Source organism: Ictidomys tridecemlineatus, chromosome 11 (genome assembly GCF_052094955.1).
Source record: "Ictidomys tridecemlineatus isolate mIctTri1 chromosome 11, mIctTri1.hap1, whole genome shotgun sequence".
NCBI classification, from domain to species: Eukaryota; Metazoa; Chordata; class Mammalia; order Rodentia; family Sciuridae; genus Ictidomys; species Ictidomys tridecemlineatus.
Window position 1 is genome coordinate 124691779 of NC_135487.1, and position 25958 is coordinate 124717736.

At 44.1% G+C, this 25958-nt stretch overlaps 1 protein-coding gene across 1 annotated transcript in view; it reads right to left on the reverse strand.

Moving 5' to 3' along the window:
* Positions 1 to 24420, reverse strand: part of LOC144368753 (Fc receptor-like protein 2) — a 35868-nt gene extending 11448 nt beyond the window's left edge. The window contains 9 exon segments of the mRNA XM_078027859.1: positions 7871 to 7945; positions 7948 to 7986; positions 8609 to 8887; positions 10016 to 10303; positions 11104 to 11388; positions 11653 to 11910; positions 17327 to 17347; positions 18258 to 18340; positions 24284 to 24420. Coding sequence (XP_077883985.1) covers positions 7871 to 7945; positions 7948 to 7986; positions 8609 to 8887; positions 10016 to 10303; positions 11104 to 11388; positions 11653 to 11910; positions 17327 to 17347; positions 18258 to 18340; positions 24284 to 24420 — 1465 coding nt within the window.
* Positions 24421 to 25958: the final 1538 nt, after the last annotated feature.

A 25958-nucleotide genomic window follows, 5' to 3' on the forward strand; every position in this document is an offset into this window, starting at 1 on the left:
AATAAACTCCACTGGAAAACTTCTAGAGCTGATAATCAAATTCAGTAAGGTATCACTATGTCGGATCAACATGCATAAATCATTTGCTTTCCTATACTCCAGTAATGAATTTGCTGAGAAAGAAATCAGGAAAACTGTCCTGTTCACAAAAACCTTAAAAAAAAATAAAATAAAATATAATACTTGGGAATAAATCTAACCAAGAAGGTGAGAGACCTCTACAATAAAGACTATAGAATACTGAAGAAAGAAAATTCAAGAAAATCTTAGAAGATAGAAAGATCTCCCGTGTTCTTGGATAGGCAGAATTAATAGTGTCAAAATGGCCATATTACCAAAAGCATTAAAAAGAGTCAATGCAATCCCCATCAAAGTACCAATGACATACTTTACAACTAGGAATAAAATCCTAAAATTCACTTGGCGGAATAAGAGACCCAGAGTAGCCAAAGCAATCCTTAGCAAGAAGATGCAGGAGGCATCACAATACCAGACCTCAAACTATACTACAGAGCTATAGTAACAAAACACCATGTAATTGGTGTTTTCACGCCAATACAGGCGTGAAGACCAATGGAACAGAACAGAAGAAGCAGAGACAAACCCACATAGACACAGTCATGTGATACTTTACAAAGGTGCCGAAAAATATGTTGGAGAAAGACAGCCATTTTAACAAACAACAATGGGCCATATTTAAAATAGTGAAGTGTGATCCATTAAAAAGCCATATGTAAAATAGTGAAATGAGATCCCTCTCTCTCATCCTGCACTAAAATCAACTCAACATAGACCAAAGACCTAGGAATTAGACCAGAAACTTTGCAACTGGAAGAAGAAAACATAGACACTCCAACATATTGGTGTAGGCACTTACTTCCTTAAAAGACCTGAAAAGCTCAAGAAAAAAAAACAACAGTAATTAATACATGAAATAGCATCAAATTAAATTAAAAAGCCTCTGCACAGCAAAGGAAATGATAAAGAGCATGAAGAGAGAGACTACAGAATGGGAGAAAATCTTTGCCAGTTACTCCTGATTAGGGGGTTAATATGCAGAATATATAAAGAACTCATAAAACTTAATACTCCTAAACCAGCCCAATCAGGAAATGAGCAAAAGAACTAAACAGACATTTCTTAAAAGAAGAAATGCATATGGACAACAAATACATGAAAAAATGTTCAGTGTTCCCAGCAATCTGGGAAATGTAAATCAAAGTCACATTGATATTTCACCTCACTGTAGTCAGAATGGCAATCATAGAAAATACAAAAAAAAAAATAAATACTGGCAAGGATGTAGGGGGGAAATACACTCATACAGTGTTGGTGGAACTGCAAATTATTTCATACTCTAGAAAGCAGTATGGAGATTCCTCAAAAACTAAGAATGGAACCACTGTATTACCCACCTATCCCATTCCAAAGAATTACAATCTGCATACTATAGAGATGCAGGTACATCAATGTTTATAGCAGCATAATTCACAATAGGCAAGTTATGGAACTAGTCCAGATGTCTGTTAGATGATGGATAGATAAAGACACGTGGTCTATATACACAATGGAGTTTTTGTCAGCCATAAAGAAGAATGAAATGGATGGAACTGGAGAACATCATGTTAAGTGCAGTAAGACAGTCTCAGAAGTCAAAGGGCAAATGTTTTCCCATGTGTGGAAGCTAGAGCAAAATAAAAGCAGGTTGTGGGTGGGGGTGGGGGGGGACACCATGAAAATGGAAGGGAATCAGAGGAATGGAGAAGAAAGATTGAAGGAGGGGGAGGGTAGCGTAGGGGTGGTAAAGGGAAGCCCAGTGAAATGAGGTTGATCAAATTATGCAGGGTGCTTATGTAAAAGGGCCACAGTGAATTCCATCTGTATTACTATAAAGAACAAATTCATAAAAACCATAAATAGATGCAGGGAAAAGCCTGGGAGTAGAGAAGGGGAAACCAGGGGCGGGGAGAAGGGGCAGAGGAAGGAGGTACTGGGGACTGACATGGAACAAATTATATTCCATGCATGTATGATGTCAAGATGAACCCTACTGTTGGGTTCAGGGACACCAAGACGGCAGAGGCAGAGTATTAAAAAGAAGCTGGTGAAGGACCAGACAGAAGTCCTGATCCTGTTTATCATAAAACCCATTGCCATGACAACTCCTGCCACTGAGGACATCACCATGACAACTCTTGCCACTGAGGACATCACCATGACAACTCTTGCCACAGGTTCAAATCTTGAAATGACCGAGGGAAGGAAGTCAAGTGGGCAGTATTCTAATTAGGTTTTCTAAAGTAATCAATGGGGGGAAATTGGAAAATTTTCTAATCAGATCTCATAAGACAATCAGTGGGAGAAATGGGGTAAGGTCTTCAATCAGCTCTGTACAGGGAAGAGGACACCCTGTGCCTGGATATAAGACCCTGATTTCCAGACATTGGGGCCTTGAGCTTCTCTCTTGCATTTGGCCCCCTCCATTCTACCTACTGGAGTGCTATCTTCACTTTAAATGAATCTGTACTCTGTTACTTCTGTGTGTCTAGCTCAGTTCTTTGTTCAGGACATCAAGAACCTGAACTTCAACTGGGTATCCCAAGGGTAACACAACTATCATGTATATTCATAATGCACTAATAAAAACTGGAATAAAAAAGAGATTAAAACAATAATAACAATATACTGTAATAAAAAAGAATATTAAAAAAAATTCAAAGGGGTAAAATGGCATGCGCAGAAAGCTCACTAAAAAGAGAGATCCGAATAAAAACTATAAGGCACAGGGATGTTGCTCAATGGTAAAAAGTGTCCTAGGTTCAATCTTTAGTACCAAAAACACAACAACAAAACTATAAGGCAGCAATGTTTCTCAATTAACAAGGAGACAAAAATCAAAAACTCACATTGAATAGCTAGTCGATCATGAAATAAGGACCTACATCTCCTTATGAAACAAACTTCCTCTGAAAATAAGGGCAACTTCCTATAACTTTTTTCTGTCACCTGCATTTCCTCATGCTGAGAACAGAAACTGCCTCATGCCAAGGACAGAGAGCAGGGAGTTTTCGAATGACAGATTCTGGTTAACTACATCTGCATGTGCCTATCCCCTGTCTTTTGTCCCACTTTGCTTATAAAAGTTTTCTGAGCCCCTGAGACCCCCAAAATAGAGTTATGAGAGAGAAAGTTCTCCTCTGACTTCCTGAAAGGTGCTTTGGAGTAAACCTATCTTCCTGTCAATATGACTCCTAAGCATTTGTGAGAATGATGAGTAAGTAAAGTACACTCTCGGGAGTGTGATTTGGCGTAACCACTATGAATAATGCTTCACTAGAGACATCAGGTTAGGAAGGTGTTGAAGGATCTGGGGAAATGCCCCTAGAAAATGTGCTTCTTTAGCATACCAACGGCTTCAATCAGAAAGCACCTGGTGAACAGCGGATGCAGAGAGGAACTTTCTCCAAACTCCCTTGATTCTCCAAAGGGAACACCCCAGTCATCAGTCCCAGGAGTTTCATAAACCAGGAAAAATAAACTCTTATCAGAAGAGAGCAAGACTAGAAATCAGCAGGACACATCATCTATCATCTATTCTTATAAGGGCCTGTCTTAGTCTGTTTTCTGTAGCTTTAGCAAAATACGGGATGGTTTATTAAAAAAACAAAAGGTTTATTTATTTAGCTCATAGTTCTAGAGGCTGGGCAGTTCAGGAGCTTAGTGCCAGCTCCTGTTAAGAGTCTTCTTGCTCCATGGTAACATGAAAGGGGTCATCACATGGTAAGACCAAGCAAGCATGCATGCTAGCTTGGGTCTCTAGCTTCCTCTTTTTACCAAGTCACTAATGCAGTCATGGGAATCCCCACAATCATGAGTTCATTTAACCCTATTTATCTCCCAATGGCCCTGCCTCTCTTATTTCACTATTAAATATCACTAACTTATGACTTTGGGGATTAACATATAAAAAATTCTAGCATATGAACTTTTGGGAGATGCACTCAGAATATAACAGGACCCATTCATCTTTCCTAAAAACCACTTAACTCTCCCTAAGTGGCCTGTATCCTTGCTCCCTCCTCCCATATAAAGAGGCTACACAAGCTCTTACATCTCACTGTTTTTTCGTGTATTTATTCACTTTTCATTCTTCTGAAACCCTGGTGCACATAATAAACTTGCATACCTTTTCTCTTTTAATCAGCCCATTGTCAGTTTATGTTATAGAGAATTATTCTTAGGGATCTATTGACACATGTAGCATTGTGCATAATGGAAAATGACTTGAGGTGACCTAAACAGCCATCATTAAAAGGCCATTAAAATAATTATGATGAATGCTTAAGTAAAACACTTCACAGTCGTTAACAAGATGTTGTGAAGCTGCGTGTGGTTAACACTTGCCTGTAGTCCCAACTACTCTGGAGGCTCAGGCAGGAGGATCACTTGAACCCAGTAATTCAAGGCCAACCTGGCAACATAGCAAGATCCCATCTCAAAAAATAAGTAAATAAACAAACAAATAAAGAGTCATTATGTGTGTATTTAATATGCAACATTCCCAAATCATATCCGTAAATATGCTAAGTTATACATAGCAGATGGTATGTTACATAAGATGTTGCTAATATACAAGAAATTGCTGGTAGAAAAGGAACTGAGAGACCCAGGAAAGTGAGTGAGAGAAATGATCACTTTTCACTGTATATTTTGGTATGGGTTGTTTTTTTTTTTTTCTTTGTGATACTGGGAATTGAACCCAGAGACTGACTGAGCCACACCCCAGCTCTTCTTTACTTACTATTTTGAGACAAAGTGTCTCTAAATTGCCCGTGCTGGCCTTGAACTGGGGATCCTCCTGCCTTAGCCTCCTGAGTTACTGGGATCAAAGGCATGAGACACCACACCCAGCTACTTTGATATCTTTTGAATGTTTTGCCCTGTGGATTTGTTACCTAATTTATTTACAGATTTAAAGAAAAAAATGAAAATTGCACCACTATGAGGACAGCATAGGAGTGGTTCATTTTAGGAGAGAGGAGATTAACAAAAATAAAACAAGACATTGTTTTCGCTATAGCCAAACTCCTGTCCATGTGTTGTAATGCTATGCAGAGCTCAAAAATTAATGATTTGAATATGGCTAATTTATATAGTGGCCCAAGGACCCTCGGGGGGGCAAACAGTCAAGACCTTGGCTTTCTTTTATTATGTCCCAATGGATACATGTAGTTCCAACTGGGTTTGTCTACTTGAAAATTAAAAAAATAAAAGTAGGTGATTTAAGTTAACTCAATCTCACCATGAAACAGGATGTTAATTTCAGATATCTAAGGATCCAAATCGTGACCACTTGTGCTTGAGATTGAAACCTCCTGAAACAGTCACCCTAGTTTTATAAGTAGATAGCTGCATGTGGGTATGCACATGTACACTCAAACGCACTGGGAAAAAAGAATTATGACTGGAAGTGCAGCCCAGTGTCCGCATGCTACATCAGTACAGTAATGTCCCCCAGTCTGTTCCCATCTTTCTGTATGCAATGATTTGCAAAGTGACTTTGTCATTCCCCAGTAAAGAGGTAGAGACTATTTTTTCCATTTGCATTTGGGCACTTCCATGTGACTTACTTTGGTCAATGGGACAATAGAAGGCTTGAAAGGTGTTCTCATAACCCTATGTTGGGCATTGCTACAGACTGAATGTTTGAGTTCTCCCCAAATTCACCTGTTGAACCCTAAAGCCCAATATGGCCACATTTGGAGATAGAGTCTTTAATTAAATTTAAGTGACTGTGTTTAAATGAAGCCACAGGGTGGGGCCTTTATGCAATAGGATGGATGTCCTTATATGAGACACGAGAGAATGTGGGGTCTTTCCCAGCACATTCCTCTAAGCAGTCATGTTAGCACACAGCAAATGACAGCTACCTACAAGCTGCCTATCAGCTAAGAGAAGAGGACTCCAAGTGAAACCTGCTTTGTTACATCCTAACCATGGACTTACCAGCCTCCAGATCTGGGAGAAAATTAAGCCACCTAATCCATGCTTTTTGCTGTTGTTATAGCAGCCCAAGCAGACTCATACAGACACTCCATGCTGTCACCATGGAAAAGAACAAACACCCTCTTTTGTAGTCTGGACCAGTTGAAGTTAAGTTAGGTGATTCTATTTTCTTATTTTGTGGATGAGGAAACAGAGAAGGACTTGTTAACCTCTGCCCATGTAGAAAGTCCTGGAAGACCATTTCATCTCCCCCAAAGCAAAGTAGTGATAAGAAAAGAAGGTCTAGAAAGGCGTTAGGGCCTGAGAAAATTATATGGGGAGCAGAGCAGTGGAGAGGAACAGAGAAGCTGGTGTAGTATCATAATTCCTTCATCTTGGGTTGTCTGTTTAAAAATAGAACTTCCACTGGACTTGAAAATACTGGCTGAAATATTTACTACTTGGAAAAAAAAATTAACTGATGAATTCCCCAAATTCCTTTTAATTGGTGTTAATAGATAAGTCTAAGGAAGTGCTTTGCACAAGCTTAAAAGTTTGCATAGAGATTCTGGTGTGCTTATCCTGTATCTGATAGAGTGCATGAATATCAGCATGGTGCAGGGGGGCATGCCTGTAATCCCAGCTACTCTGGAGGCTGAGGCAGAAGCATGCTGGCCATAGGTTGGGACACAGGCTGAGATTGTCAACTAGAGCACATGCATATGACCTCTCACTATTGCCCAACCTGAGCAATTTAGTGAGATCCTGTCTCAAAATTAAAACAAAAATAAAAATTAGAAGAACTGGGTGGGGGGTGTAGCTTAGTGGTAGAGCACCCCTGGGTTCAATTCCTAGTATCATGAAAATAAATAAATAAATAAATACATAAATAAATAAACAAACAAACAAACAAAGCAATAAAATAATAAAGAAATACTGAGATAAGACTTGGGGAGGATAGTCTCAGGGAGAATTACTTTTTTCATAAAACATTTGCAGGTTTTTGAGGGCAGCCGAAGGTTTATGTTTTTTATAGTCATTTGGGGTTAGGAGAGTGGATTCCAGTCATGGGTTGGGATATGTGGGGGTGTGTGCAGAAATTTTAAAATCATGGCTGCAGATTCTTCGCTATTTCCCCCATTAGAGGTGGGTTCTGTGTCCTGCTGTCTTACATCTAGGCCAAATTTGTGGGGCACTAGCCCACCATAACATGGTGGCAGATCATTCCCACTCACTCTGGAGTCTAGGCTGACATGACTGCTTTGAAGTTATTGTGCTCTGAGGAAATCCACAGAGAGAGGTCATCTGCGTGTGCTCTAGTTGACAGTCTCAGCTGGGATCCCAACCCAAAGCCATCATCAACCCCAGGCCATGGGCGACGTTGTCTCCTTATGACTCAAATAATGGATCCAGGAATTCAAAAAGAAGTCACTGCTCTTGTGAGAGCAGAGTAACTAGTAAGAAATGGATCAATCAGAGAGAAACGATCACACCAAATTGTTTTAGTTGCTTTAGATCTACCTTACGTCTATCTTATCCTATTGTGTATAAACTATGTCTATTCAAAATTATGGAGTTGTATTCAATGCTCTGACTTTTAAGTTAAAACTCAAGCGTGGAGAAATGTGTCCACATTTCTATCTCCAATGACCACAATTGGAAATAGTGGCACATTGTAAAATCTGTAGTGTGGGGGCAGTGTTGCCCTCTGCAGGGGACCTTGCAGAGTTGTGGAGGACGGGAAGAAATTGTTGGCTTTTAGAAAGTTTTCCTTTCCTTTCCCTCTTTGTCTTTTTTTCTTCTCTTTCTGTAAATCCAGTCTATATTATTGATGGAAAAGGTGATAGCAAGAAAGGGAAAACAAAAAGAAATCATAGACACCCACCTGGTGCCTTGTGGGACCAGCAATAACACAGCAGAGCCACACCGGTGGAGCCAAGGACCCCAAGAGTTCCCCAAGGACTTTGGCTGTGACGTGGCTTTTTCTATATCCATCAGGTCCTGAGGGAAGAAACCAGGGCTTCAGCTTCAGAAGGTCAAACCTTGGGCCCTGGAGCCCGCAATGCTGGGTGGGAATGGTAGGTGGCAAATGGAAGTTCAGTGGATTAGACAGAGGGGAATGAGGGGAAGGGGAGAGAACAGGGAAAAGACAGACGGAGGGATGACTCGGACCCAAGTTTCCCCTTTACATTCGTGAAACTCACCATCATTTACATACACAGGAAATTAATTAAAAAGGTAACTATGGGTAAAGGGCGGAAAGATCAATAGAGGGGAGGGAAAGGGAGGTACTGAGATCTGAATTAGAATAAGATAGATCCCATGCTTGAATAACTATGTCAAAATGGATTTTACCGTCATGTCTAACTAAAACGAACCAATACAATAATTAAAAAAAAAAACAGGTAGATACAAAATCAGGTAAAAGACCATTTAAGTGTAGACTGTACTCTTGTGGTTGGGAGAAGAAAATCAGATTTTAGACACGGAGACTCCCCTTCCCCCTCTCCACACACCACAGACGTCACCCTCCTGTCTTCTGAAATCCCAGTGTTTACCAATAAGGACAGGGGGGGCAGTCATGGATCATAATACGTCAAGTGTCTAGGGGCCACAAGCCCACCTGAGATGAGGAGTAACAGGGCCTCGCTGCGCTGGGCACCCTGGCCATTGTCGGCCTCGCAGGAGTAGTTTCCAGAATGTTCTGCAGTCAGGGAGAGGTTGAAGGATGCTCCTCCCCCAGAAGGTGCCGAGCTGTTCCCCAGGGTGACGTCCTCCAGGTAAAACTGGTACAGGATCGGGGGAGAGCCCCCCAGGGCCTCGCAGTGAAGCTCCACCACGTCCCCCACCTCAGCCTGGGCCCTGGGAGCCCTGAGGGTGAGCACAGGGCGGGACACTGGAACTGAGAGGCACAAGAAGATGGTCAGAGGATCTGTGAAGGGCAGCAGAACCCCACACCCACCGAGGGCTGCAGCAGGCCTGGGGTCCTGTTTATCATTCTCACATCTGACCTCACCAAACAGAGACACTCTCCTCCACAAGGTGCAGTTGCCCTTGAACAAGGTGGCGGTTCGTGTGCCAACCCCTGCGCCATCAAAATCCACACATCACTCTGGACTCCCCTAAACCTCATCCACGGGTCGTCTCCTGTTGGCTGGAAACCTTACCAACGGACCACCGATGAACACACGTTTTGTATGTTATATTATCTGATACGGTGAAAAATAGTCCAGAGCCATGAGAAATCACAATTTCCTGGAGAGATGGATGCTCACCAGGTGACTGGCATTAATTACAGGGTGCTTGAGTGCACACTTGCAATACTTGATCTCACCGCAATGGCCCCACAGCAGGTGACTCTGAAGTTACTACAGCACTAGAGGAGGCTCCACAGTTGATCTTACACAAGTTTACTATCATGCCGCACCCTGACATTTGTTGTCGTTTCTCTCCACTGCAAATGGTACTGTGTCCGGCCTGCATTGTGCAAGACTTGACAAACTTTAGCTTTTTAATAAGATTTTGTCTGTACTTTATGATAATAAATAATAAAACAGATTATTATTTACATATATTTTAGGCCTTCATGGCATGCCTAACTTAAAATTTTTTTTGAAATATTTCTAGGCTACATGGTTGATGGTTAGTTTGTGGATTTTATTTTTCCTCAAATTGCTGTAAATCTAAAGAAACAAAACCAAACCAAACCCAGATTCGTGTATGAGCAGAAATGTGCAGGTCAAACCCATATTGTTCAAGGGTCAATTGTATCTAGAGATTTGGAAGAATATGGGTTCTGTGATACTGTCTAGAGATACGGTGATTTGTGGTTCTCATTTATTTATTTGTTTATTTTAGACCAATCCTTCCATGCCAAGAAAAATGTCCACTTAGTTTACCTGGCTAATCCACCTTCAAATTGTCTTCGCAACACTGATCCCTGAGACCACCTGGGATTTCCTCATGCTACCTGGGTACCATGGACTTAGCTTTAGCACGTCCAGCAGAGATGAATGAGAACACAACTCACTTCTCACAAGAATGTTCAGCACCTGGCTCTGGACAGCATCATGACCGTTGTCAGCTCGACAGAGATATTTTCCGCCGTCGCTCTCCTTCACAGCTGGGATCTCCAGCTCTGCTGACAAGGAACCCTGGGTCTTCTTTCCTAGACGGGTTCCTGTGGCCTCTCTGTGCCAGGAGAATGTGCTGTTTCCTGTGCCCTCAGCCACGGAGCAGAGCAGGACCAGCTTCCCTCCTTCTGTCACTTGTCCCCCAGGGGCCTGGGTCTCCAAGCTCACTTTGGAAATGGGGACTCCTAGATGGGCATAAAATGACATGTGAGAGACCCTGACTTCAGGAGTCTCTGAGAACAGCTGATAGGCTGATTCCACTCCCCAATGCAAGGCGTGGGAACATGGGGATTGCATCTGTACTCCATGATAAGCCTTCCTACAGAGATAGGGATTCCATGAGAAATATCCTTGAAGAACATTGTTCTTGGCTAATATCATTGGTGTAGCAGTGATTACAGATTTTTGTGATGAATTATCCATTTCATGAGATGGGAAGCTTGAAATTTTTTCTGGATGAGTCACTTCGCAGACAGTGGCCCTTTACACAAAATGAAGAGGGACACTGGTATCATCAGTCCCCCCCTCCCCTTGCAAAAAGCATTTTTTTTCCTCTAATAAAATCACAACAAAAATTCTTCTATTACTCTTGGTTTCAAGGCTGAAATCACAACCTCTCCACTGACCACTTCCGTTCACTTGGATCTCTGCTTTCTCTGAGGCTTCATTGAGCCCTTTGTAGTATCACATAGCCTTCAGATTTGTGACCCAGCATGTGGACATTGGAAAAGCCAATGAAGAGCAGGTGTCTTGCTTTTTAAAGTGCCCAGACCACTGCTCTTTGCTAATAAAGAAGAGAAAAGTGATAAGAAGCTTAGTCTATTCCTGATTCTTAGAAGACCGATGTCAAGTGCAACTTGGAATGTCTCTATCGGGGTTCCTGCGTTCCACCAGGACAGGCGTTGCACAGAGAAGCAAAAGACTATAAATCCAAGTTCCAGTGCTCATCTCTTTCCCCCCTGGGCTCAACCTTGCTGATACTTACTCCGCACGTGAATCTGGGATCGAAGGCTCTGTTTTCTGATCCTGTGACTCACTGTTTCTGCCTGGCACCAGTAGGACCCTGAGTCCTCTGTCCCCAGGGTGGGAATCCGGAGCTCTGGGGAGCTGCTCCAGCCTGACCCCAGAACCTGACCGTCTCTGAAGAAGCAGAACTGGAGCTGGACATGTGACCTCTCTGGAGGGAGCTGAGTCTGACAGGTCAGGGTCACTGGACTTCCCTCCGTGGGCTCAGAGGAGCTCGCTGTCAGCACAGGACGCGGGAACAGCTCTAGAGAGAAGGAAAACAATAGTCCCAAGAGCAGTGAGATTCAGGTTCCCGCTGAAAAGTTCTGGGTGAGAAGTGGCCGCAGGAAACAGGTGATTCAGGACCAGACACCTTCCCCTCCGTGTCTCCTCTGCGTGCTCAAATAGCCAGCGCTATGTCAGTGCACATGGGGCCCTCACTTGGGCAGCTTCCTCCTGCCAGATACCCTTTCTGCTCTGTCCCCAGCCTCCTGCCCAGCCCATCGCACACAAGAGTGAAGGTTTTTACCTTGAACTGTGATCTTCACTTTTTCTGAAGACGTTTCCCATCTCAGAAAGATCTTAGAAGCAGAGGTACAGAAATAAATGCCACTGTCACTCAAAAGCGCACTTTGTATAGGGAAGCTTGAGAGTTCATCAGAAGAGGAGAACTTCTTCCCGTCCTTATAGAAACTTATCTGTTTTTTTCTGTTGTTTACTTCCCCGCACGTCAGAACAATACTGTCTCCTTCAAAGACAGGAGAGGGCACCTGGAGGGTCAGCCCATCTGCAAAGGAAGGAGGGAAACTCTATTTACCATTCCTGAAGGGAACCCCCATGTCCCACCTTGCTCTTGGGCGGTGAAGTGTCAGGCAGAGCCGCTACATCTTTAGACAAGAGGAAAGTGCAAAGTCAGACCTTCATTACTAAGCGTTGCATACCATTTTTCTTTAGGGGGTGTGCTAGTCAGCTTTTCGACACTGTGATCAAAATACCTGGTATGAACGACTTTTAGAGGCAGAAAAGTTATTTGGTTCAAGATTACAGAGGTCTCAGTACATGGCTGACGGACTCCATTGTCCCGGGCCCCAGGTGAGGTAGAACATCATGGTGATATGGCATAGAGGAAAGCCGCTCAGTTCATGTTAGCTATCAAAAGATTAATCCACTTGCTGGATTAATCCACTGATGAGGCCAGAGCCCAAGTCATTGCCTAAAAGCCCCACCCTTGAACCATGTCGCATTGGGGATCATACTTTCAAAACACAAGCTTTGGGGGGATACTCCAGATCCAAATCCTAACAGGAGAATCTTAGTTCAGGCTGTTGTAACTAAACACCACAAACCGAGTGGCTTTTCAACAATGAGAATTTACGTCCCTCACATCTGGAGGTTGGAAGTCTGAAGTCAGGTGCATCTTTCAGGCTGTAACTTGCTGACTTCTCATTGTATCCTCACATAGGGCAAAAATAACTCACTGGCTTTCTAGATTCATCTTAAAAGGAACCAGCTTAGATGAATAAAGACAATGTGGTTTATATACACAATGGAATATTACTCAGCCTTAAAGAAGAATGGAATTATGACATTTGCAGGTAAATGGATGGAACTGGAGAATACCATTCTAAGAAAAATAAGCCAACCCCCCAAACTCAAAGGCTGAATGTTTTCTCTGATACGCAGATGCTAATTCACAATGCGGAGAGGTGGCTAGGGAAAAACAGAGGTACTTAAGATTAGGTAGAAGGGAGTGAAGGGAGGGGAGGTGGTATGAGGGTAAGGAAGGAGAGTAGAATGAATCGGACATTATCACCCTATGTACAAATGTGATTACATGACTGGTGTGATTCTACATCATGTACAACCAGAGGAATGCGAAATTCTACTCCATTTATGTGTGATGTATCAAAATGCATTCTACTGCCATGTATAACTAATTAGAACAAATTAAAACATCTAAAAAAAGAAAAAAGAAATTTATCCTATTTCCAAGGGCTCCAATCTCATGCTTAATTGAATCTCAAAGTTTTTACCTCCAGTGAGGTGTGGTGGCCCATGCCTGTCATCCCAGTGGATTGGGAGGCTGAGACCAGCTCACAAATCCACAAGTTCAAAGCCAGCCTCGGGAAAGGTGAGGCGCTAAGCAACTCAGTGAGACCCTGTCTCTAAATAAAAAACAAAAAAAAACAGAGCTGGGAATGTGGCTCAGTCATTGAGTGCTCTGAGTTCAATCCCTGGTACCCCTCCCCACAAACAGGTTCTTACCTCCTGTCAGTTCACTTATTTGCGGTACCAGACTATGTTCTGTGTTAGTGACACTTCCACTACATTTTAGGATTATAGGTGAGAACGTTGGCCTTCAGGTAGATCACTAAGGCATCGCAAATGGAAAATCCCCTTAGCACTCTTGGATTGTACCGTGCCTGCCTGTCTCTGGGTGTGCAGAAGGAAGGAGCGGTGTTGGCTCGTAGAGTACCACTGCAGAATCCCAGCCAGCAGGCCACAGGAGGCTTGTGGAATTGGGGATTATAATCTTTGAGAAAGCTTGTGCTTTATTAGTGGATGCTCCAGCAAAATCATCATGACCCGTTGGGCATTAGAAGACCAACTTTTTTTTTTTAAGTGGGTTTAATTGGATTTATTTATGGACTACTGCTATGCAATGATTGAATGGGGGTAGTTAGCATATCCATCACCTCAAACATCCATCGTTCTTTTAAACCACTAGTATACGCTTCCTTCAGAAACTGGAAAAAAAAAATTCCTAGGGAAAGAAAGTTGTTGGGAGGAAGAAACATTCTGAGTCATTGGTTAAGGATCCTGGTGACAAATGGTACAATGGGCAGCCTCGCAGGTAGAGGCCTGCTGCGGAGCGAGCCTTGGGTCAGTTGATTCATTATCTCAAACCCCTTATGGGTCAGAAGGCCCCAAGAGTTAGCCACAGGGCAGAGAGCAGAAGGGACTAGAGGTTGTAAAGACACGCCATTCGCCCAGTAAGTGGGCACAGCAGGGTGAGCCCGCTGGGGAGAGGGCACACAGCTGGGACGCATGGACGTGAGGGGCAGCGAGCGTGCTTCACTGTCAAGAGTGACTGCGATTTTAGTTGTCAGAAATGTCTGACCCAGTGGCTAAGTTTCGGGTCACACTGCTTTGAATCCAGGTCTGCTGAATGGTCTGGACAGAGCACTTTAGCTTCCTCTGCCTCCGTTTGAACAATGAAGAATATTGGCCTCTCATCGGGCTGTTTTAAGGATTCTGTGAAATAAGCCTAGAACGGAGCTTGCCTCTCCGGACCCCTCGGTTAACGATGAGGGTAGTTGAGGGGCAGGGGTTTGTTGCCGAGGCTAATGATGACCATGATGACCGAGGAAGAATAAGAGGATATCATGGCTGCGCTTCAAAAGCAACCAAAACAGTGGGTTTCAAGTCTGCAAGATGGGGTGTGCACGGGGAGCCTGAGGGGGACGGTGGTGAGTCTAGCCTCTTAGGAGTGGCATTGTAGGGAGTGGATTGAGCTGGAGCCCAGCTTTTGTGTTGTGTTGGAGTCTGTGTCCACTTGCTCCCAGGGTTGCTGGGACTACTCAGATGCCCACCACCTGGCCATTAGGAAGCCTCAGCAGAAGTGTGACCGACTCTCCTTGGCTCTCGTGTGGTCCATTCTGGGTACAGTGGCTCTGGTGGACAGAGATGGATCAGAGGCCCTGGAAGGGCAGCGTGAGGAAGCCCTAATGCTGACTGTTCCTCCTCAGGGGGTTCCAAACCCTCTAGCAACGAGGAGGGTTAGACTACTAGATGGACAGGAGCAGGGGAGGTGTGGGAAAGGAGATGCAGGCTGCGCGCCCCGGGGCAGCTCACAACTGGCCACTACATTGCCCAGGGAGCACCTCCTTGCAGTCAGACAGCTCCCTGTCAATCTGGAGGAAATAGGTGCAGGCCACTGGGGTGATTGCCAACAGGGTGAAACTGACCTTAAGGAGGGTAATGGCTGGAACTTCCCCCAAATGAATAATTCATAGAGCGGGGAGGAACCTCAGCAGGCCATAAACGTCCACACCCAGAAGCTGTGGGCTTTGCCTTCTCTCTAGGGGCAGACACTCCCGCTTTCATTTTGCTAAATAAACCCTTCACCGTGCCTCTTTTGCAAGCCTTTCTTTTGCAAGAGAAGAATGGATTCTTTTTTTTTTTATGACATTTTTTTTTAAGAGAGAGTAGGAGAGAGAGAGAGAATTTTTTAATATTTATTTTTCAGTTCTCGGCGGACACAACATCTTTGTTGGTATGTGGTGCTGAGGATCGAACCTGGGCTGCACGCATGCCAGGCGAGCGCGCTACCGCTTGAGCCACATCCCCAGCCCAAGAATGGATTCTTCCATCGCGGTAACAGGATTGATAAAGACCCAGCACGGTCATCCTGAGGGCAAGAGCATCCACAGGAATCCTGCTGGAGGATAAGGGAGAATCGCATTGGGCTAACAACAGCAAGGGGCAGGGGGAGCTCAGGCTGTGAACAGAGAAACCCTTAAGCAGAACATACAAACGGGACCACTAAAGTATAACTAGGGCCAAGCTATTTAGAGGCTTTTTGATTTTTGTTTTTTACAAGAATTTCTGTGAAAAAAAGTCTTTTCACCCGAACAGCAGCAAAAGCAAAAGGCAAATGACATTTCTCAGAGGTTTGCATGCGAGGGAGAAGTTCCCAGGTGGTGCCTGCAGGTTATGGTGGGTGGGTGGGGGAGAGCCCAAAGGAGGAAGCGGGCAGAGGGGGCCACCTTGAGGGTCTGGGTGGAGAGAGTCATTTTCGGCTGCTATGCAGATTGCCATCTTTGTCCCTTTGCAGGGATGCATTCTCAACAAGCCATGATTTGAATCTGGCCTCTCGGGCTGTGTGACTTCTACTCTTTTCACTAAACAGGCTGAATAAGGTCCTCCCTGTTTTTTTTTTTTTTGTTTTTTTTTTTAAGGGAGGGCTCTGAGTGCTCTGAAGAGCATCCCGTTTTCTGAGAACGGGGAAGGAACAGGAAGTCAAGTGGCTGTTGCCCTCTTCTGTGAGAGGCTGAGGGTGAGTCACTGCAGGCGGCCTGCTCCATGCCACCCTGAGACTGAGTAATAGCAGGATTCCCACCTGTTGTCAGAAACCAGCTCAGCGCTGAGACTTCTGCACATGACCGCCCAGACAGGTGGGAAGGGAAGTAGAGTGACCGACACGGCACAGGGGGGCCTTACGTGGGACAAAATGAATGCAGGAGACGAGACTTGATGATGAAGGCCCGGCCAGGACTCTGAAGGTGTCCCTGGACACTCCTATTCCATTTAGGGTGAAAGCGGAGATCTGCTTATCCCACAACAGTTTCCAGGCGCCCAGAGAGCCCCTTCCACTGGATCCTGTCACTGGAGAGGCAAGAGAACAACTCTCTCTCTCTTTAGATTTAGTATTCTGTATGTTATAGAATAAAATGTTTTCCTTGCCTACTCTCTTTATTAAACACAGATTTATATCAAAAGGATCAAGATGGAATTAGTCACACAGCTTTAGAAAAGCACTATGTGTTTAAAAAAAACTAAACTAAATAACGAGTCTAGAGCAGGGGTCGGCAATGGACTGTGAGTCGTGGATGTCCCTGTTTTGGTAGATAAAGTGTCATTGGAACTTAGGCATGGCCCCCTGTCACTTACATATGATCCCCATCAGCTTTTCTGTCGGGAGGAAGAGGGTCCAGGAGTTAGGCCAGCGGCCAGAGAGCCCTAAGCTATTCACTCTCTGGACTCTTATGGAAAAAGTTTGCTGCCTCCTGACCCAGCACTAGACAAGACTGTTGGCGCAGGCTGGGTCTGCCCACCCAGAAGTGTTCAGCCCTCAGCTTTTCTCTAGGAATAACCCTCCTCAGAGCTGTGAGCACATTCGGCGCTCAGCCAGACAACACTGAGGAGCTGTAGATAGTTCTGGATGCAGTCTCTTCTGCAGCCAGCCTGTAGATCCTCTTTGGGATGTCACCTCTCTCCCTGCACCTGGATTCTTAAGGGGTGTGTTGTGATCACCCACCTGGGAGGGTTGGCCGTGTGGGAGCAGAGAGTGAATCATCACAGAGTGTGTCAGCCCAGGGGAGTAGTAACATCTGGACGTCTCCACAGTCCTTTTTGCCCAACCCTGTGGTGGCCAGTGACTAATGTGCCCTAGGTGGGGAACAATAAAAGAGGGTACTCACCTCCCCGTTTGCTGAATGGCACTGTAATGGGAGCAAAAGCCAGAGGTTAGCACAGAACATTTCTAAACACAATTTAGAAATTAAGATCACTCTCATAGGTTGCTCAAAAATCTTCTTTCCATCTTCCCCCTTTCTCTCTTCTCCTGCTCCCTCACAACCAGGAATCCAGTCTTCCTCAAACACACAATTAGCCTTGATCACAAGTCAAGGTGTGAGCTGTGGGTATGGCTCAGCGGTGGGGCCCTTGTCTAGCATGGATGGGACCCTGCATTCGATCCCCAGTAGCAAATAAACAACAACAACAAACAAGTCAAGTTGCAAACTCGTCCCATGACCAGAGGCATTGCTAGGAACAAGTCCAATGGACATTGAGTGTTTAGTGATTCTCTTCTTTATTTCATTCTTCTTCCCCCACCCCAGGACCCTCCCTCATATCCAAGTTTTTCAAGCACCACATCGCCACATGCCAATGCAGTCACATTCACGAAGTGTTCATCAGGAAATGTATACATGGGGAGAGACAGGAGAGTTGAACTCAGTCTAAATCAATACCTTTCCTCAGACCGTACTTTCTATGTTAGAGCCCTTTGATTCCAAGGTCAAACATTTATTTAGTGTGAGTATTAAGGTCTGAGATCATGAACATTTTACTTAAGAATGTATCATATTCCTCGATGAGCTCCAAGATATTAAAGCACATACTTATGATCAAAAAATGACAAGGCAGCCTGCCCTGGATGTTGAGGGTGAGAATGTTATGCCATTTCGTGTTCTATAGCCCCGGATTTGCATCTGCTTCTGAAGTCAAAGCTGGAAACAGAGACTCGATTATCCCACTGTTTTCTGGGCTCTCATAAGCCTCAGACCTATTTGGAAGCTGGAAATCTCCTCCTGCTTCTACCTCTGTCCTAATTCAAATTATTGAACTTACCAGAGAAGACCAGCAATGTCCACAGCAGCATGAGCGTTTGATCCAGCTGTTTGAGAAGCAATCTCTCAGCCACCATCTGGGGCCTATAAACACAGGATGAGACGTGCCTTTCAGAATAGGTTTTGTATAATTAGCCAAAAAAGGAAGTAAGAGAGCCCAGCAATGAATGGCCATTATCTTTCATCCTGTGGCATTCAGAGAATTAGAGGCCGGGCACAGTGGTGCACGCCTGTAATCCCATGGCTCGGGAGGCTGAGGCAGGAGGATGGTGAGCTCAGAGTCAGACTCAGAAAAAGTGAGGTGCTGAGCAACTCAGTGAGACCCTATCTTTGAATAAAATACAAAATAGGGCTGGGGTGGTGGCTTGGCGGTTGAGTGCCCGTGAGCTCAATCCCCAGTGCCAAAAAAAGAAAAAAGAAGAGAGAATTAGAGTGATCCTTTCAATGCCGGAGCAAGTTCACTTGTTGACACTAATGATAACAGCTACTGATTCCACAAGGCTCTCTCTGAGGGGGACCCAGTTCTGAGTCCTGACGCTCACGGTTACTTCAGACCTTCAGCGAGCTTCTGCAGTCAGCACCATCCCCTGAGCACGAGGAAAGGCAAGTGACTTAGTCCATCTGAACGGCTGTAATGACGATGTCAGACTGCGTAATCCATAAGCAACAGAATATTACTCGCAGTTTAGGAGGCTGGTAAGTCCAAGACCAAGGCACCAGCAGATTTGGTGTCTGGTGAGGGTCTGTCCTCATGAATGATACTTCAGTATATCCTTGCATGGTGGAAGGGGGAAACAGCCCCCTCAAGCCTCTTTTACAAGGGCGCTAATCCGATTCATGAGAGTTCCAGCCTCACAATGGAATCATCCCCCGAGGGCCTCCCTCTTCAGAGGATTGCTTTGGGGGTTAAGAAGGAACATGTGGCTCTCCAAGGAACACAGCTCTCAGGCGGCAGCAGCAGTAAGTTGACCATTTCTCGTAGAAACAGAACCAAGACTCCAGCCTGGGCAGTCTAGCTCTAAGGTCTGGCTCTCAAACACTGATATATTAGCAAGATATATTGCTTCTCCACGTTCCTTAAATTAAAAAAAAAATCCCAGGAGTAAATAATTAATAAGTTTTAAATTGTTTTGCTGCTCTGAGGAGCATGATGAAACCTCACTGAAAACATGAATCCATCCTTGGTCCAGAATATATTACCCACCCCTAGTCACTTCCTAGCCTCTAGTCTGTCAAATTGGTTGTCATGGCTTCATAACACTTGTGTTAAAGTCACCTTTGTTTTAACTAACGATGGCTCTGAAGTACGAGTAGCGGTGCTGGCCATTTAGTTACAGGGTATTGTAATAATTATTCTACTTTCAGTCATCGATGTTGATTTATTACTATGCCTGATTTGTACATGTGACTTTTTCATAGGTATGTAGATACAGGGAAAAACCTAGAACCATGAGAGGGTTTGGAACCATGAGGGCTGCACGCCTCCACGGGGGTCCTTGGACACATCCTCCATGAACGAGGGGGAGTCTACTGTATGACCGCCTGCTCAGCATCTGTGTCCAGACAGATGCAAGTTGATGTTTGGGAATGTATGCAGCATGAATTAAATCACAAGATTATAGGGAGGGACTGACCAATAGGGAAGTAGTCATAAACTCAATGTCATCGGTTCAGGTGAAGTCCTAACTTTTTTTTTTTTTTTTGCTACTAGGAATGTTCTAACTCTGAGCTACACACTGAGACCCTTTTTATTTTATTTTATTTAAAGACATGATCTTGCTAATTTTCCCAGGCTGGCTTCCTCTGCCTCAGCCTCCCAAGTCACTAGGTCATAAGCCTCACCACACCTGAGTGAACACTTCACCTTTTATTACCCACTGTTAATACAGTTTCACTTTGGGAAATGCTGATGTTTCCATGATATTTATATGTTTATCATGGCCTTGCTCATGATAGTAAAAGAGAAAATACTAAGAAGACCCCTAGAAGGGCAGATTAAAAGACAAGTGTGTGTGAAAGTCATGTGGAATGCTAAGCGGTAATTAAAATGATTCTGTGGAAGAATATCTCACAGCAAGATAAGATGCTTTGCATAATGATGATGATGAAGGGGAGATCCGGGGAGAGATGCCAATGGTGGAGGGTGGGGGGAGGGGAGGGAAAGGGAGGCACTAGGAAGTAGATTGAGCAAATCATGTTCTGTGCGTGTATAAACATGGCATAGCTGTTAGGTGCAGGACAGGCTGAGTAAGCTGTCTGCAGGGCATGCCAAACAAAGCTAGCTGCAGGGGGACCTGGCCACTCAAACCCTCTGTCTGGTTCTTTATCAACTATTTGCTTCAAGCCCAAATGCCCAAGCCCCCGCTCAAGACTGAACACTCAACCACCCCCCTCAAGGCCGAACACGTAACCCCCCTTGTGCCAACAAGGCAGCTTGCAGACCCAGAGACCCCATTAGATTTGGGCTATAAAAACTCCCTCCTGCTGGGCCCTTCTCTCTCTTGCTCTCTCTCTTGCTTTCTCTGTCTCTCTCTTGCCCTCTCTCTCTCTCTCTCTCTCTCTCTCTCTCTCTCTCTCTCTCTCTCTCTCTCTCTCTCTTCTCTTTCTCTCTTTTCTTCTCGGTTGCACTGCTGCAATAAAGATCCCTTGGTTGCTCTGAGTGTTGTGGTCACTTTCCTTTCAATAGCGAATCCCACCATTATGAATAAATGTAATGAACTAATAAAAAATTAAAAAGGTCAGGTGCTTAGGATATATTCTTAAGGAAAAGTGGCTGCAGAGTGCAATTCAGTTACTGTACACCACTCAACCCCACCCTAAGGAAAGGTATCTTGTACAATAAGCACCAAAGAGTCGGTGTAAGTATATCTGAATAATGGAATTTAAAGTGATGTTTATTTTTCTAACTTTGTTTATTAGTGATTTCTAGTATTCTTAAAAAAAAGTCTGCTATTTGTGTATTTTTTTTGAAAAGTAAGCTATGGGTTTTGTGGTCTTTCTCCCCTCAAAGTGTGCCAAACAACGCCATTCTGCACAGGTGAATGGGCGATCAGAGTTTGGAAGAGAACAGGTTCTTCTCTCCCTGGGGACAGAGCTGTCACTTTTCTCATTAGGCTGTGCCTCCTGGATGGCTTCAGGCTTCTAGGTCTGTCATTCCTCTCAATCTCACCAGCCAGGAAGGCATTCTGACGGGAAGTGAACTGAGGAGAGAATATAGGAAGGAGCACGCGGAAGGCGGTGGAGAGTCGGTGGTAAGTACCTATATTTTCATAGACATCTTAACAGATTATTCAAACTATGATGTCCTTTACTCATTCTGATATGCCATCCATAACAATGTGGCCTCTTCAGTGGAGAATTTATATTTCCTCAGGCATTACAAAGTGGTATGAGGTAGAATTCACGGTTGGGTCTAAAAGGAGTGTTGCAGGTAGAGAAGAGACCAATGAGTCAGAGACCAAGGCTATTGTAGTGAGATGGTAAGAAACAAGGGTGACAGCAAGCCCTCTGAGTATTGCCAACTGGAAGACAGCTAGTAGACATTTATAGGTGTATAGAAATAGCTTGAAAACACACCCAAAGTTGGATGCAAACTTAGAACCACAACCAGAGACTAGAAACTTGACAGTTCCTTGGGGGGAAAAGCAACTTGATGATTAAGGTTGTAAGTGGTAGAAATGACATTTTTTATGGAGAAATTGGCTAAAGTGAGAGAAAACAATACTTCTTATCCAAGGATATTTATCTACCGACAGATTGGAGTCACAGATATCCAGGGAATCAGCATTAGATAAATGAAAAAAATCCCCTTAGATCCACTAGGCAGATCCTTAACTCAGAGATTCCACCGTGGGTAGCCTACAGAAGAATACAGGGGCCCAGAAACAGTCTTCTCTGTGAACCATGTTCAATGTCTTGAATAGGATACAAAATAACAATGCCAAGTTGGGGCACATTAGGGTTGAGACAGAAACAAATAGCATCTTCAGGAACTATACGTCAGGGCCAAATAAATCACATTTCCCAACTGAAGAGGTTGATTACTAGGACAGATTCAGTTAAAGTTGAAAAATGGTGCAGTTAACTTCAGGGAACCCTAGATACCTGTAGTTGAACTTGGGGTTTGAGGGCCACTGTGGCAGAATTAAATGTCATATTGTATATAAATCATTTACCATAGTATAAGTGCTGCATAAATGGCAATAGAGCAGTCATAATCCTGATTATCATAGTTGTCGTGGTTGTAGTGGTCACAGTAATTTTAATTGCCTGCAACAACATTTTGTGTCTTTGTTGAATGAGACTTGACCTAAGAATGTCATGCCCAAAGTTATAAATAAATGTATACTTCTGGAAGTACAATAAAGGTGATACTGTTGTTTGGAGAACTCCTAGAGCAGAATTCGCCAGAAGAAATCTAGATATTATCTCCATAGACACTTTCTAAATGTTATTTAAGCAGACTGAGTCCCTTCTACCTAGAAGATCCTTTACAGTGTCATTCATTAATTTGTAGAGCTGCAGTGGAGACCCGGAACAGACCAAATACATGATAGGGAATTTGAACTGCGTAAGAAGGGCTGGAAGCTGTCAATCATCCCCTCTCTGGCAGAGAGGAAGAAGGACATGCCCCAGAGATCTAGTTCAAAAAAAAACCTTGCATTTGCATATTTGCTCCAAGAAATTAGAGAATGGCAAGAATAAACTTGTGCTTTCAGGTAATGATTTCTGTATTGGCTGGAGTTATACAGAGTTTCTGTGTCTTTTATAGGTTTATATGAATTTTTATGAATTACTTTATGAAGAGTGTCAGTTCCTTCAATAGTGTAGAAGATACGCTGGTTCAAAAAGGCATTGCTACTCCTTGGGTGGAGAATAAAGGGGAATCCGGTTTTGGAGTCTGAGGAGAGGCAGGGGCAGGAAGATATCATGATTCTTGGAAGACATTACAGCAGCATCTGCCACAGGAAGCAGCCCTCCCTCTGTGGGAGAAGATGCCTCCGGCAGGTGGGTGGCACTCCATGGGGACAGCAGGTTGGGGGGGACCTCTAGGGGATCAAAGAAAATTCAGTTGCAGCTTCTCTACTTTCTGTTTTAATGATACCTGTGTGGGTTTTACAGAAGAAACAGAGGCTGATGACTAAGGGTAACTGCAGTCCATGGGTCATTGACTGTACCAGCCCTTGAAGAGGCACCCACAAGAGTTTCCTGTGGGTGTCTTCCTGGCAAGCAGGTAAGTATCAGTTGTATTGTGGTCAAAGAAGTCAAGAAACAAGATCCAGAGTGTATTTTTGGCTTTCAATATCGGTTTCCCCTGAGGTTTTCTGCTTAATCTTCTAACGTGTTCTGTTAAAACTCCTTCCCAGTTCACAGAGGTATGACTTCCAAGAGAGGAAGCATGACGTCACTGACTGCGGCCTCCATTCACACATTCATCTGTTTTATAAAGTTCTCTTCAACGCTCTCTACTTTCTGGGCACTCTGCTAATGCACCACATGCACACAGATAAAAAGACATTATGGTCCCCAACCTTCTAAGAATCCCACTTAGCCATAGAAGACTAACATTGATAGATGACACATTCATGTGTCATACCCCATGGGGGACTCTATACAGGATGTGAATGGACACGGTGGAGGTTAAGGAGTGGAGAAATAAAGGCTTTCAAAAGAAATTGACATTAAAAATTAAATTGCATTAAAGAAGAAGTGGATATTGAGGGATGGGTAGGTTTTAATCAAACCATTAAGACTTGGGAGGAGGGGGACCCTCCAGCCTTGGAGAGCAGGAAAGCAAGAAGAGTGACAGGGACACATGTGGGCTTCTCAGGGAACCACGGTTACTGGAGACTGGCAGATGCATCCGTACAAGGAGACAGATCCCAAAGGTGGGCAGGGGACAAATGAGGGCACACCTTGCAAACATGCTGGAAATTTGGTGAGAACCCTCATATTCCCGCAGGGTGGAGGAGGCACCCACTGCATTTCCCAGGAAAGGACAGTCAAGAGTGTTGGGTGTCCTCTTACCAGTGCTCCCCCGTCCCGACTGCTTTCTCTTTGGCATGAGAGAAGAGGCCCATCTGATTCATGGGTTGGGATGAAGACACCAGCTCACAGTTTCTTGCTCCCTCTTCTTTGTCCCCAAGCAGAGAGCAATCTTCCATACTCACTTCCCATGTGGAATGTCAAGGAGCCGTCAGCGAAGCCTGTTTCCCCTGCTTTCGGGTTGGCCACAGCTGTCTTACAAATGAGCCCCAAAGTCTATTGAGAAAAGTAGAAACCCTCCATTTGGCTCAGATCCAAAGCCCATGATCCAGCCTAGCCTGGTCTAGTAAGGCTGATAGTTTGGTTCCAATCCGACTTTATTCTCAATTTAGTTCTCCCTGGAGGGGAGATGTAGGTAAGAAGTTCCATGAACTCCTGACTATTCTGAGACTAATAGGAACCTTTTAACCATGATGACAGCAAAATTATTTTGGATTTTAACAACTGGGTGTGCTGTGGACTGGAGAGAAACAACTAGAGAGAAATAGAGTCGTTGGGTGACCACTGATACATGGGGAGGACAATTACAAGAAATGCCAGAGAATCAAAATTGGTAGGACTTGGTGGCTGATGGGATGTGGGGTGTGAGAGGAAAGCCAGAGTTCAGGCACACGCCCGGATGCCTGCACCTTGATTTTACTGAGTTACGAATTCACTGTGTTATTTTTTAAAGAGAGGCCTGATCTTCTTTTCTTGATAGAGGTCCCCCCCCACTGCCCCCCACCAATTGTTCTTAATTCCTGAGATTCCCCTGAGAAGACATTCTAGACTGCTGCCACGTGAATTGCAGTCTTGTTATATAAATTCTGCGGAGCGCTCTCTGACCTCTTTCTCAGGTATTTGTCTCACCTTTAGCTTCTTTCCTCCTCTCTGTCACCATGATGCTCAAACTCAGCCTGCTGCTGCCTGAGTAGCATGGTGGCAGCTTTGTCTATGACTTACAGGAAAACTCCACCCTCCGGGAAAGAAGCCACCTACTACAGACCCATTCAAGAGGACGATGCCTAATAATGTACGTGGCAAAATTATAGATTGCCCCATTGGGCAAGGAACCCAGAGCCCAGCAAGGAGAGAGCAAAGGAAGGGTCCGTTCTAGAGCTCCCTTCTAACAATTTCAACATCCACGTGTAACCAAAGTTAGAGTTTCCTTCCAATAATTTCTAATTAATTAAAACTTCCCTTTCATGTGGCATCAGATACATTGGAGACTAAAAGTAAGAAGTTTTAAAATATGGTTTTTGAATTGATGGTCACAATACTGCAAGAGATTACTGCTGGTTACAAGAGAAAGGCAATTGGGGATTGGGTTGTGGCTCAGTGGTAGAGCACTTGCCTAGCAGGTGTGAGGCACTGGTTTCAATCCTCAGCACCACATATAAATAAGCAAAATAAAGGTGCATTGACAACAAAAAAAAGTTAAAAAAAAAGAGAGAGAGAGAGAGAGAGAAAGACAATCATAGAACCATAGAATCCTATGAATACAGATAATATCAAAGGTTACCAATATTTTCAGAAAGCCTCTGTTTTCAGGCAGGAATATTTTTAGAATTTATTATTATGTTAAATATAAATGTCTATTTTCCATTACAATAACTATTCTGTGATCCAAGCTGGATAAATAAGGACTGATATTCAAATCTCCTTACTTTCAAAGTCT